The sequence below is a fragment of the Silurus meridionalis genome, chromosome 15 (assembly GCF_014805685.1).
Source record: "Silurus meridionalis isolate SWU-2019-XX chromosome 15, ASM1480568v1, whole genome shotgun sequence".
NCBI classification, from domain to species: domain Eukaryota; kingdom Metazoa; phylum Chordata; class Actinopteri; order Siluriformes; family Siluridae; genus Silurus; species Silurus meridionalis.
Window position 1 is genome coordinate 7,665,234 of NC_060898.1, and position 19,232 is coordinate 7,684,465.

The 19,232-nt window shown below is 38.2% G+C and overlaps 2 protein-coding genes across 2 annotated transcripts; one reads left to right on the plus strand and one right to left on the minus strand.

Annotated features, from left to right (window-relative positions):
* Positions 1–663: 663 nt before the first annotated feature.
* Positions 664–10,186, minus strand: haus1 (HAUS augmin-like complex, subunit 1). The gene is made up of 9 exons (XM_046867127.1): positions 10,040–10,186; positions 9,787–9,961; positions 8,089–8,224; positions 6,533–6,667; positions 6,093–6,216; positions 4,651–4,716; positions 4,392–4,463; positions 2,294–2,341; positions 664–838 (listed from the first exon to the last, which is right to left on the minus strand). Exons 1-9 carry the CDS (start codon positions 10,058–10,060, stop codon positions 779–781), a joined length of 837 nt encoding a protein of 278 aa, XP_046723083.1. The 5' UTR covers positions 10,061–10,186; the 3' UTR covers positions 664–778.
* Positions 10,187–13,875: 3,689 nt separating this feature from the next.
* Positions 13,876–18,932, plus strand: atp5fa1 (ATP synthase F1 subunit alpha). The gene is made up of 11 exons (XM_046868309.1): positions 13,876–14,030; positions 14,797–14,872; positions 14,964–15,133; positions 15,347–15,520; positions 15,969–16,135; positions 16,389–16,689; positions 17,368–17,592; positions 17,714–17,821; positions 17,921–18,065; positions 18,366–18,516; positions 18,710–18,932. Exons 1-11 carry the CDS (start codon positions 13,971–13,973, stop codon positions 18,786–18,788), a joined length of 1,656 nt encoding a protein of 551 aa, XP_046724265.1. The 5' UTR covers positions 13,876–13,970; the 3' UTR covers positions 18,789–18,932.
* Positions 18,933–19,232: the final 300 nt, after the last annotated feature.

Here is a 19,232-nt window from a genome sequence, read left to right on the forward strand (position 1 = left end):
AAACCACAATTTGCCTTCATTCCCTATTCCCAGAAGAAAGAAAAAAACATGCAAAAAAAATGAACAGAAAACCCAGGGTTTTTTTATGAGATTGATATCGATGCCTCTGCTAGAGATGATGTCTGCGGTTAGTGCAGCTGTGGCTGCAGTGAAAGGAGACTTGTTGAATTGTCATCATTGGGTTTCTTGCTTAAGTAAGAGCATTCATTCTCACTGCACGAGATACCCGTCTGTGACACAACACCCTGTTATACTACAATTCTATATAATATTTCTATATTTCCATAGCCATGGCATCATAATGATGGTATTAAGAAGTGGACTGATTCAGGTAGGACACCACTAAAGGTCTAGGTGTGAAACACTAATTTTGTATAGTCAATCCACCTACCTGAGTGATTTATGATAGGAGGAAGCAAAACATGTGAAAACCGACAGACACCAAGTTAGAAAATGAACCTGGGACCGTGATTCACCCCCATGACACACACTTTTTCATTTACAAGTGCTCAAGGGCCCCGAAGTAGCAGCTTTGTGTTGCTGGGATAAAAAAAAAAAAAAGAATTTCCAAGTCCAATGAGCTTCCACTTCCATCTAATTCCACTCTTAATTCACACATACATTATTATACCACCTTAAAAGTACCATGAATAAATAAACAAAGAGAATTGAAAATGTGCTTTTATTTGCAAATGCAGAGTACAATAGCTTAGATAAAAAAAAAAAAACAGTAGCAGCATTAAAACTGCTGCTGATATCCTTATTCTTCTTCAGTCAGTCATCTAGATAAAGTGTTCATCAAATCAACCTTCTGCTCTAGTGCAGCATCCAGGGCCTCCTAGTATACACACAAAAAAACAACAAAATTGTTTTAAAAGCAGTGCAAACCTCATAGAAAAAAATATAAAATATCACTTGATCTGCTATGACACAATATCAATAAAATATATAAGAATAATTAGGGATATGAATTAATCCAATATTATATTTCGAGTTATGGAGCCAGTCTGATGTTCTTTCTTTCAAGAATCAAATTCATAATCAATATTTAATCGAATAAACAAATCTATTATCACTTATAACTGATCGTTTATGGTTGTTACCTCAATTTATATATAAGTCGCTACCTTTTAAATTAATGCATTGATTTAAAATTGCTCAAATTGTTACACCAATGTTAATAAACGTCCTCTTCTTCTTTCGGCTGCCCCCATTAGGGGTCACCACAGCGGATCATCCATCGTTCCTACCGCACACTTCACTGCCGTCACACTGTCCTCATACATGTCCCAATGCAACTCCTCTGAGAATGTTGATGGAGAAGTATAGAGAAGGTCAAAGCAAATAATGCATCTGTGGTGCTCTTCCTCAGCATGAAACCATGCTATTGCTCACAGATGGTCACTTCTTTTCTCAGCCTGGCTTCCACTACTCTTTCCCATAACTTCATGGGAAACTTTATTCCCCTGTAGTTACTGCAGGTCTGCACATCTCCCTTATGCTCAACGATCGGTACCAGCACACTCCTTCTCCATTCCTCAGGCATCCTCTCATCCTTCTAAAATCTAGTTAAACCATCTGGTTTAAAAACTCCAATGCCATGTGTCCTAAACATCTCCATGCTTCTAACGGTATGTCATCTGGTCCAACCGACTTTCCACTCTTCATCCTCTTTATCGCTGCTCTCACTTCCTCCTTACTAATCCTATCCACATCCTGCTTCACCAACTCCACATCGTCCAACCTTCTCTCTCTCTCTCTCTCATTTTCCTCATTCATCAGCTGCTCAAAATACTCCCTCCATCTTCTCAACACACTCTCCTAACATTTCCATCTCCATCCTTTATTGCTCTAACTTGCAGCACATCCTTTCCAGCTCGGTCCCTCTGCCTGGCGTATCGGTACAAATCCTTTTCTCCCTTCTTATTGTCCAACTTCTCATTCAGCTCCTCATATGCCTTTTCCTTGGCTTTCGCCACATCTCCTTGTACTCCTGCCTACTTTTCTCATCACTCTGTCGATCCCAATTCTGTTTCGCCAACCTCTTTCTTCTTATGCTCTCCTGCACTTCCTCATTCCACTGACGACCTCATCCTCATTGGCCTCGACCGATCCGATATGAAATTTAGGTTTGTGATCCACATATTTGATTTGGCACGTTTTACGCTGGATACCCTTCCTAACACAACCCTTTCCATTTATCCGGACTTGGGACCAGCACTAAGCGCACTGGCTTGTGCAATCCTATGGCAGGGTTACCAGTGTTAAAAAATGTCCATGGAGAAAAACATACCAGCTCTCTTTTCACCTCTTCAATCGCAACCCGAGCCAGAGCAGGACTCTGTGAGAGTAAGGAAGATGCGTTAGGTGAAGTTGTGGTTAAAAAAATTATAATAATAATAAAGATGCAACCCGGTTTCTAAATTATGACCGCATACATTACACTGCAATTTGCATAGTGTTAACTTAGTTTAACCATGTATCCTAAATCTTTTTACACAATTATTTTATGCGCATAACTGGAGATGATGTAAAAATTTAAAATCATGCAAATACAGGTCAAGAGCTTCAGAATAGGTTCACACCAAACAGAATAAGGGGGAAAAACACATGGCATGTTTTATATGGTCCCATCCACACAAGTTTAACTATTTCTGATTCATAATTTGTACTTAAAATAGCCTCTTGACCAAATTTTTTATAACTGTTTCAATAAATATCCACAGATCCAGAGACAATAATCTGAGGATCCAATAAGGACACCAAGCGTGGATGAGTTTAAATCGGCGGATGTGTGTGAATCATGTCGGATTTTGGTGCTTGATTTAAGACATGGCGCATCAGTAAAACAAATGTTTAGTGATTACAAATTCTTTTGCAGGTTCTCCCCCCCCCTTATCCGAGTAAAGAAAAGATGTCGGGAATAAATGTGTGTTGGGTTAAAGGTTTTATTTTTGTTATATATATATATATATATATATATATATATATATATATATATATATATATATATATATATATATATATATATATATATATATATATATATATATATATATATATATATATATATATATATATATATATATATATATATATATATATATTAAAGCTGACAAAATGTTCGCATTAATAACATGTAATGCAAATTAATTTTAACGGCTCTAATTTTATTAAAGCGCGATTAATATATATTTATTTATTTATTTATAAATAAATAAATAAGGTGGAAGTAAAACCTTAAACACAACATTTATTCATGATGTCCTTTCTTTACTAAGATATAACAAAAATAAATAAATAATGAACTCCACCGGAAAAAAAAAAAGAAAGCGCACTGCATTAATACAATTCTAAAAATTGACATTAATTGTGACAGGCCTGGGAAAAAACACAACAAAAGTGATATGTCGCCATCCTCATTCACAGATCACACGCTGGTTAATTCGTTATTTGCTGAGTAATCATTTAAATAAGTAATTTTTCATTTTTTTGCAGCCTGAATCTATTTGCTATACATCAGTCTAGAAAACCAACAATACACCTACATGGAGAGAGCCAATCTGATTGTGTTCACTGTTAATTTGTTTGTTTTTTTGTTTATTGTTTTTTTCTTTTAATCCCATGGCAGCATTGATGGCTATTTCCATGGCAGGATCAATGTGGGTATGATGAGATGTTATTGAGTTTTGACTATGGCAGAGTTCAGTAGTTATATAGAGTCCTTTAGTTTAATGTTTTAAAAGTATTCTAGTATTTTCTTTAGTGATGCATTCCTACCCATGTAATATCAGAGTAAAATAAGCTATCATTTGGTTTTAGGTGTATTGCAGTAACCTGATATGTTTGTTTTACAGTGATGACCTGTTGGGGGTTCTTTTCTGTTTAGCAGGAAAGTGTGAGAGAGTCTGAAGTGTCCAATAATGCATCTTGTGTGCGTGTGTATATTTTATATATAGAGAAATATATATATAGAGAAATATATATATATATGTATGTATGTATGTATATATAAATCTAGTTTCAAAATGGAAGTTGAGGACTTGCCTTTGGTTTACATTTGGGTTTATTCCATTCATGGATTCTGAAGTTTATCGCCAGAAAAGTGAAGGAATATCATATAACACAACTAGCATACCCGAGTCTCACTGTGGTTTTAGCCTCTGAAAGGGTCAGCATTTTAGAACCTCGTTATGCAGAAATAAGAGATTACACTTATTTCAAAATTCATTATTTTAATATTTATATTTTCACTTTATATTTCATTACATTTCTAGCTTTTGTATCTTAATTCTATAATTATTTCTATAATATAGTGGTGTGCTAATATTGTTATTTGTGGTAAAATGCCTGTGCTGTAAAAATATTTGATAGCAAAAACGTTTCCTTACAGGGCTCAGGTCATTATAAGGCTCCAGTTTCTTCACGAGTGGCGCAATTTCCTGCTTCAATGCTGTGATTTTCTGTGAATTTGAAAGAGAGAAAAAGTTAAAAATGGGGGAAAGAATTGGAGTAACAGCCGCCTCAAACAGCTCTTTCACAGCACATTGACTTTTACTGATTGTATCGGTCAGCTCTACACCGCCGTAAAAAAGAGAAAGCCTGGACTAATAATGATAAAAATGAGAATTTCAGACATAAACATCATACTTCAGCAAGTTCCACAATTGCCTGATGCGTGAGTGAGTCTTTCATCTGTCTGGAAGCCAGCTTATCCTAGAATTTCACACACAAACACACACACACACACACACACACACACACACACACACACACACACACACACACACACACACACACACACACACACACACAGTTTTCTTTTAATCTACACTTTATTAGGTACACCTGACATGGTAAGGAAGATCTGCTGCAGTTCAAACAGAGCGTCAGAATGGGGAAGAAAGGTGATTTAAGTGACTTTGAACGTGGCATGGTTGTTGGTGCCAAACGGGCTGGTCTGAGTATTTTAGAAACTGATGATCTACTGGGATTTTCACGCACAACCATCTCTAGGGTTTACAGAGAATGGTCCGAAAAAGAGAAAATATCCAGTGAGTGGCATTTCTGTGGGCGCAAATACCTTGTTGATGCCAGAGGTCAGAGGAGAATGGCCAGACTGGTTCGAGCTGATAGAAAGGCAACAGTAACTCAAATAACCACTCGTTACAACCGAGGTATGCAGAAGAGCATCTCTGAATGCACAACACGTCAAACCTTGAGGCGGATGGGCTACAGCAGTAGAAGACCACACCGGGTGCCACTCCTGACAGCTAATAACAGGAAACTGAGGCTACAATTCGCACAGGCTCACCAAAATTGGACAATAGAAGATTGGAAAAACGTTGCCTGGTCTGATAAGTCTCGATTTCCGCTGCGACATTCGGATGGTAGGGTCAGAATTTGGCGTCAACAACATGAAGGCATGGATCCATCCTGCCTTGTATCAACGGTTCAGGCTGGTGGTGGTGGTGTAATGGTGTGGGGGATATTTTCTTGGCACACTTTGGGCCCATTAGTACCAATTGAGCATCGTGTCAATGCCACAGCCTACCTGAGTATTGTTGCTGACCATGTCCATCCCTTTATCACCACAGTGTATCCATCTTCTGATGGCTACTTCCAGCAGGATAATGCGCCATGTCATAAAGCACGAATCATCTCAGACTGGTTTGGTTCTTGAGTTCACTGTACTCAAATGGCCTCCACAGTCACCAGATCTCAATCCAATAAAGCACCTTTGGGATTTGTTGGAACGGGAGATTCGCATCATGGATGTGCAGCTGACAAATCTGCAGCAACTGCGTGATGCTATCATGTCAATATGGACCAAAAGTTTCCAGTACCTTGTTAAATCTATGCCACAAAGGATTAAGGCAGTTCTGAAGGCAAAAGGGGGTCCAACCCAGTACTAGTAAGGTGTACCTAATAAAGTGGCCGGTGAGTGTATGTCAATGTTAAAAGCAAAGAAACTTTGTATTAATAGCATTAAACAACGCAAAACCAAAATGTTCCCAACTGGGCACAAGGCACATTTGTGACCACAGACTTGACCAGTAGCGGTGCGCGCACACACACAGAGATAAGCACACCTGTGCAATCTTATTTCTGTAGGTCAGGTCTCTGGATTTGTTCTTCATGAAGTCCATATTAAGCAACCTCTCTTCAGCTGTCGCAGCCTCAACCTGCTGGAGTTGCACAATCGTCTTCAAGTCCCTAACAAAACACAAATTCAACAATCAGACCTCAATTGGACACGCATTTCACCTCCTGAAATGTTGAAATAATCCCTTATTTAATTAAGACTAATTGTTAAATTCTTTTGCTCATCAAAAATTTGGTGTCTGCAAACACAGGTGCCATGTTGTAGGTTGTTTTAAACATCTATTATTAGAAAATAAAAGCTGAACCTTTGATCTATCGTCTTTAGCATGAAACAAAATCAATCAAAATATGTTCTGGGTCTATTTTTGATGTAATGTCTAAATCTGACTGTGACATTCACTAAGGTGCTTTTTGTGTTTTCTCCTACTCTTGAAGTTTTTTCCGGAGAATCATTGTGGCAGCCATCTTCTTCCTCACAGCAGCCAGCTCCTGCCCCAACTTCCTGTCAGTCTTCTCTGCCTCGGCCAGGTCATTGGTCAATTTATTAATTGCTGGGACAAAGCTGAAAAGCCAGGGTTCAATGAATGACAGTAAACATCACAATATGCAGCGGTATTTAAAAAATGTAGTCATGTGAAAAAGAAAGTACACCCTCTTTGAATTCTAAGGGTTTAATACATCAGGACAAAATAAAGCTCATATGGTCCTCAGTATGTCTTAGAATTAGGTAAATACAGCCTCAGATGCACAACATATGACGTAGGGTTAGAGTTATGACGCTGTGTCATTAACTTTTACAAAAATGTAGCAGAAACTGAGAAGCCATTTGTGAAAACCAAAGTGAACCTTATTACTCAAAAGCTTATAGAACTACCTTAAGCAGCAATAACTTAAAGTGATCGTGTTCTGAAGGACTCTTATCAGTCTCTTATATCAGTTTTGTAGCAATTTTTGGGTCACTGTTCTTTACAATGTTCCTTCAGTTCGTTGAGGTTTTTTTAGGGAATTTGCTTATGCGCAGCGGTTTATTCGGGTTGAGGGCTGGGCTTTGACATCTTTTAAATGTTTTTTTTTTTTCTTTCAGATGTAACTTTGCAAACCAAAGCCATGCTGCAATGTTTTTCTTTAGAGAGAAGAGGCTTCTCCTGGCAGCCCTTCCAAAGAAACATTTGTTCAGTCTTTTTCTAATTGTACCATCATGAACTTTCACATTTACAGTAACATGCTCATTTGTAGCCTGTAGAGTCTGAGACGTAACACTTGTAACTCACGGTCTGACATTGAGGTAAATTTGCTGGGATGTCCACCCCTGTCAAGCTTAGCAAGTGTCTTGAATGTTCTCCACGTGTGAATATTTTTCCGCACTGTAGAATGATGAGCTTCAAATTGTTCGGAAATGGCCTTATAACCCTTCCCAGATTGATGACAGAACAATTGCTTCTCTTAGATTAAAGCTAAAGTCATTGTACTAAAACACATCTGAATGCTCTACATCAGCAAACTGATACATTTCTGGCTTTTATAGAGGTGGTCAAACCTGATGATGATCAATTAATCAAGTGCATTTGATTGGCAGCACCCAGTTGCTACTTAGCCTTTCAAATCCAAGGGAAGCAGTAAAGGTGTACTTAGTTTGTCACACGTGGCTCCTCCATTTTGGCTTTATTTTTGCTCAAATAAATAACGTCACAGTGTCATGGTGTGGTGTTTTTTTTTTCCCTTAACGTTGTATTCACCTAAATTTAAGACCTGCTAAGATTTAGATGATTTTCATTACGCCTGATACAGGATTCAAAAGATGGTGTACCGACTTTTTCCCTACAAATATACACATTTATATCTCATTTATATCTCAGCTGTTTCGGAGTTGATGGGTGATCTCAAACATTTAGGACTAGGACTGTTATTGTTGAGTTATTGCTATAATTCTTTGCCTAGTGGCATTCAACAATCGGATGACAGCCATGCAATCAGATATATTACCTTCCCATTGATGTGTTTCTCACTTTAAGGACCTCAGCAGTACCTTCTAACACAGACAAAAAATCCGAAGTGGATTTGGAAACACTTCCAGGTTGAAGCCCAACACCATTAAGTAGCACTTCGTGCAAATGGGTGGCTATAACAAAAAAAAGGAGTTAAATTAGTACTTTTATCCACAAACTTCTAAAGCATTTTTTGTGTTATATGTTTAGGATATCAAATGAAAACTTTGTTTTTAATTATTTACATATCCAGTGTCATATAAACATAACCTATTGGACATACTGGTCCAAACGAATGACTGAAGAAAATAGCACACTGTAATTGTAATATGCCACATGGACCTGTATCTCCTGTAAAAACATATATACAGTATATCACAAAAGTGAGTACACTCCTCATATTCTAGAGTAGTCAATGTGCAGCTTGTATAGCAGTACAGATTTACTGTCCTCTGAAAATAACTCAGACATTACTGTCAAAATAGCTGGCAACAAAAGTGAGTACACCCTAAGTGAACAAGTAAAAACTGTGTCCATTCATGGAGAGGTTTTCAATATGACCTGTGATGCCCGTAGTGCCTTTTCTCTTTTCAGCTACAGACTGTACTGTAATAGCACTTCTTCTACAGTGCTTCTTAATGCTCGATTCTGATTGATTGACAGACGTTCAAAGGTGAACAACCAGCAACCCTTTTCCAAGAATCAATAGGTAAAGTAGATTCAGGTAGATCCTAACCACTTTATATGGATGCAATATGCAACAGAATGCATCCCAATACATTAAATATCAGTACTTTCATCTCATAAACCCTTTTTCACTCAATGCATGTATTAAAAAAAAAAAAAAAAAAAGTTTACAAATCAGCATTTTGTAATAGTAAAGCAGCTCCTTAGATTGCTGACCCAGGAGAGTCTTCAGGATCGAGAACTTTGCCTTTTCTCAGTATCACATCCTATAAACGTAACATATACTGATCTGTATTGTGACCAAACTCACGACACTAGAATAAAGCTCATTCTAATTGTAACTGTAATATTAGTATGTGCCAGTATCTTTTGTAAAAAGTGTGTGGTATATGTTTATACAACACTGAACAGTCTGGAAAACAATGCATTATGTAACAATAAGGATTCTTAATCATCCTTTTTTCTCTCTATTTATCACCCTTTTATTTCCTTCTCTCTGTCGAGTAAAACATGCTCTTGAGGTGGCCAGTGCTCCTGTCCCTTTCTACACTTCGGATCCACCTAATTCATCAAATCCCTACCTCTGGATGGAGTTCTCTTCATTTGGAGATGTAGGATGGTTCGAAGTGAACAGCCAAAATATCCATAAAATTACCGAATAACTCAAGAACTATGGGAATAGATTTGGTTTGTAATTTTTACCAACAGTTTGCTACAATGCCTCAGGACCACAGTTTGCATTTCAGCACCTGTCACTGAACAGCATCCCTCAATAATGGTGGAAGTGTAAAAAATGACATTCAGTGTCACTTCTGAGTCTGGTTCCTCTCAAGGTTTCTTCCTTATACCATCTCAGGGAGTTTCCCCTGCCACTGCCACTGTATGGATAAACTCATACAGTCCATCTTCATCACCTCTATCTCTGTAAAGCTGCTTATCCCAATTAAATACCATTATTAAACGCGTTATACAAATAAAATGGAATTAATATTTGCCATTTAAACACTACCATCGCTGCTGTACTCTGCTGCTTTGTGCCTGTAGTCTTCTGTCAGTAAGGACACTTCTCTACACCTCAGCTCGCTGATCCCCGCCAGCTGGTCCAGCAGCTCGACTGTGCGCGTGTTCACTTCAAACTCCGGCACTCCCTCCGCCCCGAACACCGTCTCAAGCCACCGACTTACCTGCAAACACAAACTGTATTTTATAAAAAGAGAAAAACCGTCTAAAGAACTACAGTTTTCAGCGAGGACACTACTCACCCTCTTGTTCTTCTCACACATAATGCTGCTTATGACACGTTACATTAACCGTGTAAACAAACACAAAAAAAGATCCCGCCATGTAGCGGCACTATTTCTTCTTCGAAGTTAAACGTAACTAAAAGTTCATTTATCGCCACCTAATGGTGAAAAAAAACTTTTCTCAATTATTCAGTCGACTTTCTTTTCTCAGGCTACTTTTCCCCCACACTTTCTTCCTCAATCCGCTACTAAATGTACTATAATAGTATAATATAATATAATTCTACTAGTAATATATACTAGTAGTATAATTCTACGCTTTTTAATACTCGATTCTGATTGGTTGACAGTCGTTCGAAATTTAAGCAACCACCATTTTCATTAAATGAATAGGTAAAGTAGTTCCGGGCAGCTCTTGACCACATTACAGTTTTATAATCACCTCGCCAAGTTACCTGATGTTACCTCAGGTTACCAATTGTGTCCATCGCAGCACAGAGATCAAACAAACATACATACATACAGTTCCAGTCAAAAGTCTCCTGCAGTCTCTTTTTTTACATTATGCATTAATATTGTAGACATTTAAATGATGAAAAAACATGTATGGAATAAGTTAGTAAACAACATGAATAACCCAGAACATGGTTTATAATTTTGATTATTTTAATGACAGGTTTGCACACTCTTGCCGTTCTCTTATTCGGCTTTATGAAGTAGTTACCGGAAATGCATTCCCAATAATCATAAATAGTACCTGCTTTAACTTCACTATCCAGTCCAACTCATCGTAAACCATCTTAACTGGTTTAAGACTGGGTGATCGTGTAGGCCAGTTTGTCTGATGCAACACTCCAACAAAAATCTCAAATTTGGACTCATAAGACCAAAGTACAGTTTTCCACTGTTCTAAAGCCATCCTTTGTGTTTCTTAGCCCAAGCAAATCTCTTCTGTTAGTTGTTCTTTAAAGTGATGGTTTCTTGGCCACATTATAAACATGAAGGTCTAAGTCATGTAGTCTCCTCTGAACTGTGGATGTTAAATTATGTACGTAGCTTGAATAATTCTAATAAACTTTGCAGCAGAGATAGCTCTTGGTCTTCCTTCCTTGAGATGGTTCTCATTAGACTCTGTTCCATCATCGCATTTGATGTTTTTTGGGGACTGCACTGTGGGATCTATAAAAGATTCTTAAGATTTTTCAGATTGACTGTTCTTAATTTCTTGAAGTAATGATGAACTGTCTTTTCTTTTTATAATATGGATGTGTACAGTAGATGCAGTAGCACTAATAGGGCTTTTGACTCTGTACTCACCCTTTCCTCTGCACAAGACTACTGATTGTTGAAAAGCACATTAAGAAAACAAGAAATGATTTTGATTCATGATTAATTACTGCTGACAGTTTAAAGAATAAACAAACATTGATACAGGCCAACTGCCCCTTTTAATTCATTTATTCGTTGTACATTATTTACTTGACGTTCATGTCGCAAATATAGTTTACAAGCTTTTCTGTCTCTCTTTCTCAACAGTAAATTCATATCAATGGCTGAAGCCTCTGTTATTAGCACGAAAATGATGTATTAGAATTAGCAATGGAGGCTATACACAAGAGTGTTTTAAAGACAAAAACCTTATTAATGTCTTGGAATTAAATATCTGAACAATGGTCTTGGGGTGTGGTAACTGTGGTATAAGGACAATAATTGACCCCTGTGTGTTAAATCAATAAAAACATATAACTTGAATAATTTAACCGCCCTTTCAATTATACCTTACATTTGTTTAATTTTCTTTCTTCAATTATACTCATTATGCTTCTCTTTTCATGGATTGAAACCTTGTTATATGAACTGAAGGGTATTGTGTACTCTGGAATAAACCTCAGTGCTGTCACTAGAAGCTAAATAGGAAAAGCAGGTTCCTAAAGAAATATAAATAGTCCCTGTATGTGTCCTGCCTAAAACAAGGTTACCAGGACTTATCCCTAGAGCCAGACCTGGGGATCATATTTACGTGACCTATATCAGATTTTAAGTTTTAGTAAAGACAGCTCTGGCTATAGTTTGTGCAAATAAACCTAATTCTTGGAGAAGGTGGAGGTGATGCCATAGTGTCCCTGAAAGACACCAATGCTCTTGCTGGGACTTATGGAGAAGTGTCATGAAAGTGAGCAAAACCCTGGGCAAAAGATATTACTTAACAAATTTGTTTTAACCTTTGCTCTCAGAACTTCTGCATTAATTCCAAAAAGGTGCTGGAAATATTCCTGGTCCCTGTTGACATGATAGTCACACATAATTAATGCAGATTATCTTTTAGCTGCATATCTTTTCTGTAAATATCTTTTCAATTTTTTTTTGTTGGACTCAAGAAACCACTAAACTTATTTTCATGTTCATGATTCAGTATTATGCTGAAAGTAGACAGAAGGACACTTTTGTGACCAAAAGGGGTGCACATGGTCTGCAATAGTATTTTCACAGACTGTAAAATTTAAACTATGCTTGACTGAGGGATGGGTGTGTGCAAATAACTAATCTGATACATTACAAAACATCCTCAAGCTAAAACTATTGACATAAGGCATGCCAGGCTGACTAATATGTACAGTTTTATTTGCAAGTTGAAGCAGAACACAAGACACATCAGACCAAGTGCCATTTTTACAATCTTCAAAAGTCGGGTATCTATGAGCAATTGCCCATTGTAGCCTTAGCCTCTCTTCATTGTGGACAGGAGATCCAGATGTTGCCTTGTGTTATGCCTCCACCACCATTTTTGATGTGATGTCAATTCTATAAAGCAATTCAAAGGTTTTTGTTAATTACAGTAAAAATTCTTAGTCACTCATCAGCATGGCATTTCAGTTTACTCATCATTGTCTTTCCTTGATTGTGCATCAAAATCCTAAATGATCAGATTCTGAGATATTTAAATCAATCAGTCTTGTATCAACAACCATGTAATGGTCTGTATTTGTATCTGTAAGGCTTTATGCATTGTGCTGCTGCCACATTATTATATGTAGGAAGTTTTGGGGACAAGGTAAGGGAGGCCCAATTGAGATGGTTTGGACATGTGCAAAGGGACATGACGTATATCGGTAGGAGAATGCTGAGGATGGAGCCACCAGAAAGGAAGAAAAGAGGAAGACCAATGAGGAGGTTTATGGATGTGGTGAGGGAAGACATGCGGGTAGTTGGTTTAAAAGAGGCAGATGTAGAGGACAGGGGGGTATGGAGACGGATGATCTGCTGCGTCGACTCCTAATTTCGAGCATCCGAAAGAAGAAGAAAAAGAAGAGAATCAGAAGAAGAAAAAGAAGATTAAAATGTTTTATTTACACTCGTATATATCAATAAAATCTTGGGTGGGACTAATGGAAGTAGGTTAGCCATGTCACTTTATTTTATGCGAGATTTCCACCAAAGTCACAAGCTTATATTTATGTGAGATTATTGGTTCATGATTTTTTTATTGACCTAAACCATTTCACCCTAAAAAGCAAGCTTTCTTTATATAATCTATTTCGAGGGGATATATTTTTTAGAGTGCGTGTGGATGTGATAGTTGACAGATGTTACTGGTGGCGCTCTGGTTTCATTTCAATGCCCCAATGTCAAACGTGAAAGGACTTTTGGGGCTATATTTATATGTATATATAAATATGCTAACCAAGAGAAAAAAATGAATCATACAAATTTCATGGTTACGAATATTTTACCACATGACCAAATAACACCCGAATAATTGTCTAATGGTAATATCCTTCGTTTATTGATATAATTATTTTTTAAAGAAAACGTTTCTTCATACTGTTTCCGGTTCGTGTGTTGACCTTCCTATATCAGCCTGTGCCGGCGTCCTCCATTTCGTTCACTCCGCTCTTTGCGCTGTAGCTGCTCAGTGGAGGAGGACGAGCTTCGCACTTCAACTTGAAACATGCTGTCAGTTCGCGTCGCCGCGACTCTTGCCCGTACTCTTCCTCGTCGGGCCGCGTTTGTGAGTGGAGTTTTTACTCAGTAATTTAGACGCGTTTCTCGGCAGAAAGGTTTAGTATTTTCTTGTATTGTGTTTGAACGCTGGTGTTCTGAATGTCAGCACAGCGGTGGCGTGTACGGCCGCCATCTTGCACTTGGGCGGCCTGTTCCTGCTGCAGGTTTATTTTTGCGTTGATTATTTGCGGGAACTCTGACTGTAATTGCAATATTTCTTATTGACATATAACTATATTTAAGGTAATGACACAAATATGTTGTGCATAGGAATGTATAGAAGTTTGTTTATTTTTTTTCCAAACTAAGCTTCTGTCAAATGAATGACATTAAGTATTGAAGGTCAGGATTTGGTCATTTATCCGCTTCCGCTGTTTTGGAGGTGATTGCGGGGGATATACCATGGATTTATTAAATTACTTTTTTTTTTATTTCAATATTAAAACTGTAAAGAACTGTGGATGTACATTTTCATTAATGTTGCGCTTTTAGCATTTAGCGATATCCTCTTGTTAGCAGTGCAAGCTAACGTGCTAGCCCATGACTACCTAGCTGTGACATATTTTCTATGGATTGTTGAAGTGTTCAGCATCAATTAGTTTATTTTTAGCCATATTGCCTTTATATACTGTTTCTCTAAACTCAATTTCATTGACATTTTTAGTGGTTTATAGCATTTGAAGGTCAAGGGACGTGTACATGTAAAAGGCCTCCAAGTGGGCGATCAGCAATATGGATTTCTTTGATTTATATGTAATTTAATTATTCCACAGGTTTCCAAAAATGTAGCTGCTGCTTGCGTGGGCGTGAAGAACCTGCACACATCCAGGCCATGGCTGCAGAAGACTGGTATGTGCAGTATAACTTGGCATTGCTTTTGCTGTGGGATGGTTTGTTTTATAAAAAATACGTCCTTAGAGAATTCCCGTCTACTGTCCAGGCACTGCCGAGGTCTCCAGCATCCTGGAGGAGAAGATCCTGGGCGCTGATACCAGTGCTAATCTTGAGGAGACTGGACGTGTGCTGTCCATTGGTGACGGTATTGCTCGTGTGTATGGACTGAGGAATGTGCAGGCTGAAGAGATGGTGGAGTTCTCTTCTGGCCTGAAGGTGTGTGCGCATGGGTCAGCTGGTCTGTTTTAGTGTTTGGGTCATTTGAAAGTCTGCTACATTTTATTTCCTGTGAGTTATAATGTATTGTTATTAAAATGAGACTTTCTAAAGGGTAGAAAGTGAAAAGTGCAATATTGTCTACATATGAATATGCATGTAAATAAAATGTTATTACTTCTGAAATTGTGCTCAAAGTAACTACTTTTTCAGGGGATGTCTTTGAACTTGGAGCCCGATAACGTCGGTGTCGTGGTGTTTGGTAATGATAAGTTGATCAAAGAGGGTGACATCGTGAAAAGAACCGGCGCCATTGTGGATGTGCCAGTCGGAGAGGAGCTGCTCGGCCGTGTCGTTGATGCTTTGGGAAATGCCATTGATGGCAAGGTATGCTGCGCCATAGAGGCTAGATTCCATTTTTCCATTAGTGATTTATGAACAGAAAAAAGGTTTTCAAAATTATAAATATTGTTTAATTCTGCTAACAAAAAAAGGGGCAAACAAGCCCTCTGGCCATGCAGGATAGTTTTGTACCTTAGTACTTTTGTCTCTGTGCTCTTTGCCATATCTAGCTACTACCAATATATGATTTTTTAAAATGAGCAAGCATTGTTTACCTAGCAAAAATATTAGTTATAACTTAGTTATTGCTATTACATTGTGAAATCTCTAGTAATTACAAGTTTATATTTGTTTGGCTTTGACCTTTTGTACTCCAGTAGGGTCATGAAGTCTTGCTGAAAGTTGGCCAACTGAATTTTCTTTGTTCCATCTTTCTTTTGAAATTGCTTTGTAAATACCGTTTGGTCTCTTTTATTTTCTCTCGTTTGTCCAGGGTCCTTTGGGATCTAAGGAGCGTCGGCGTGTTGGTCTGAAGGCTCCAGGCATCATCCCCCGTATTTCTGTGAGGGAGCCCATGCAGACTGGTATCAAGGCTGTGGACAGTTTGGTGCCCATCGGCCGTGGCCAAAGAGAACTGATCATTGGAGACAGACAGACTGGGTATGGGATGGATATGGGCTGATTGGCATAACAATTGACCCAGCATCAGTGAAAACGCTTTGGATGAAAAAGCCTTCCTGTACTGCTTTACCTGGGTTTAAGTTAGAGATTATAAATTTTGGTTTGTTACATTAAAAAAATTAATGACTTTGAACTGCAGGCGTTTTTAAAATTATTAATTCAGATCAAATTCAACTGTCTTTATAAAGATTAGCTGCTCCCCTGCTCACTGTTTCGACGTTTGCTCCAACAGTAAAACCGCCATTGCCATTGACACAATCATCAACCAGAAGCGTTTCAACGAAGGCACGGATGAGAAGAAGAAGCTGTACTGCATTTATGTGGCCATTGGACAGAAGCGTTCCACCGTGGCCCAGCTGGTTAAGAGGCTTACTGATGCTGATGCCATGAAATACACCATTGTGGTATCTGCTACAGCTTCTGATGCTGCCCCATTGCAGTACCTGGCACCCTATTCAGGCTGCTCCATGGGCGAGTACTTCAGGGACAATGGAAAGCATGCACTTATCATCTATGACGATCTCTCCAAGCAGGTGAGTAATGAATGTTTAAAATTAATTACTGCTTGTCTTTTGGCCACTAAATAACTTTTTAATGGTTTAAATGTAGTATTGGATTGCGACCCAATAACTAAAGTTCAAATTGAGTGCCAGTTCTTGTAGAAATAATCAAAACTATTCTCAGGAATTAAATCAGTGGACCTTGGTTTATGGAGAAAAATCTAACATTGGACTGTAATGGGATGTCTATGGCTTGATTTGTATCACTCATTACTAAAGTTCAGATCTCTTGATTAGAACCAGATTTGGGTTCATTTTTTTTTTTTGGGTCTCTTACAAATTTGAATAATGTCTGTAGTATTAGATGCTTCATTGTCCAATGCTTTAAGGATTCTAAAGAGTTTGTGCATGAGCAAGTTGCCAGAAATCGCACTTTTTTTTTTTCTCTATGGGAAATACTTTTCAATTGAAGCAGTGGTAAATGTGACACAATGTTTTTACTCAGACAAATTGTAAAGTTGCATGATAAATGCACTACTTTTTGTTGCTAGTCGTTTTTTTTTTTTTTCTTCCCCTGCTAATTTTGTGGATTCTTGATGTGACTTTAAATTATGCACTCTAGAATTTTGAGGCAGTAGAACAAAGTATATTGTCAATAGATCAAATTCTTAAATAAAAATTAACATGGCATCTTGCTATTCTCCTCCACAGGCTGTTGCCTATCGTCAAATGTCCCTGCTGCTGCGTCGTCCTCCCGGCCGTGAGGCTTACCCAGGTGATGTCTTCTACTTGCATTCTCGTCTGCTTGAGAGAGCTGCCAAGATGAACGACAACTTTGGTGGTGGCTCACTTACCGCCCTGCCTGTAATTGAGACACAGGCTGGAGATGTGTCTGCTTACATTCCCACCAATGTCATCTCCATCACTGATGGACAGGTCAGTATAACTGTTTGCTTGGCACTCTGTTCTTTTTCACTGTAAGGTGCCTTGTTTTTCTTTGCATTGTTTAACATGGCAGATGTAAAATGTAACTGATTTCCCAATGTCACATACACAGATCTTTTTGGAGACAGAGTTGTTCTACAAGGGTATCCGACCTGCTATTAATGTGGGTCTGTCTGTGTCTCGTGTGGGCTCTGCTGCCCAGACAAGGGCTATGAAACAGGTAGACCTTCTGATTTATTACTCTAAACAGTTTAGCTGAAGTCAATTTAATTTGCCCTTATTTAATGCCTCCTAATCACATTAAAATCGCTTGATTTAGGTGGCTGGCACAATGAAGCTGGAGTTGGCTCAGTATCGTGAGGTTGCTGCTTTCGCCCAGTTCGGCTCTGATCTGGATGCAGCCACCCAGCAGCTGCTCAACAGGGGTGTGCGACTTACAGAGCTGCTGAAACAGGGCCAATATGGTAAATACATCTAATGTTCATTTCACTCTAACTAAAACTCTAGCTGCCATGTTTTCAAGTGTTCCCTATTTCATAAAATGTAGACACAGTACCCAATCAAACAATCTACCTAGTCATGCATTTGAGAATTTAATTGCATATGAAAGGCAAAAGCATAACTTGTTTTAGTATCTTGGCTTGGAGGTAGCTGGTTTCTCAGTACATTTGATAAAGGGTACTATGTTGCTTGGGCCATTTGGGTACACATTCTTCTACCTGAACAGCTTTTAAAAATGATTAAACATTTGCCTATCCTCCCAGCACCCATGGCTATTGAGGAGCAGGTCACAGTCATCTATGCTGGTGTGAGGGGATACTTGGACAAGATGGAACCTAGCAAGATCACAAAGTTTGAAAAAGCCTTCCTCCAACACATTCTCAGCCAGCACCAAGAACTGCTTGCAACCATTAGGTAAACACATTTGATATTTAGTAAGAAAATCTGATTAGGATTACCAGCCTTTAAAAAAAAAAAAAAAAAGTAAGAGAATGAACTTTAGCAATAATACAAAGAACAGTTTTGATTTGGATGCTGTTGGTTAGTTTCATACAATATATATTTAAATAATTGTTGAATGGTTTTGATGGTGCCTGTTCTGTTCTAGGACTGAAGGCAAGATCTCTGAAGCATCAGATGCCAAGCTGAAGGAACTTGTCCTCAATTTCCTGTCTAGCTTTGAGTAATGTCACCCTGCTCTTTCCTCCTCCATTTTGCTCATGTCTCTCAATGTTTGCATATAGTGCTCCAATTAAGTTTATATGGACGTCAAAGTTTGGGTGGCACTTGATCAATGTACATAAATCTAAAAAATAAAGTGTTCTACACTACTTTCTGGCTCATCTTTATAAATCTATTGTATATAAGGCCTGCTTTTACAGGGTACTGCAAACCTTGAAACAGGCAAATAGAAAGCTTGTGGAAATTTAACATTGCGCTTTGATTAAGGTGGGTTGTTTGAGTGCACTTAAAAAAAAAAAAAGTTTAGAGGTAGAATATTTAATCAGCAGGTGCACTAACTTTGGTCAGAATGCTTTTGGGAGGGGGAAAGGCACCACTGAGCAACACTTTAATGTTTATGATTGAAAAACTGTGCTATAATCCAATGCACAATAGCGTGCAGATTACTA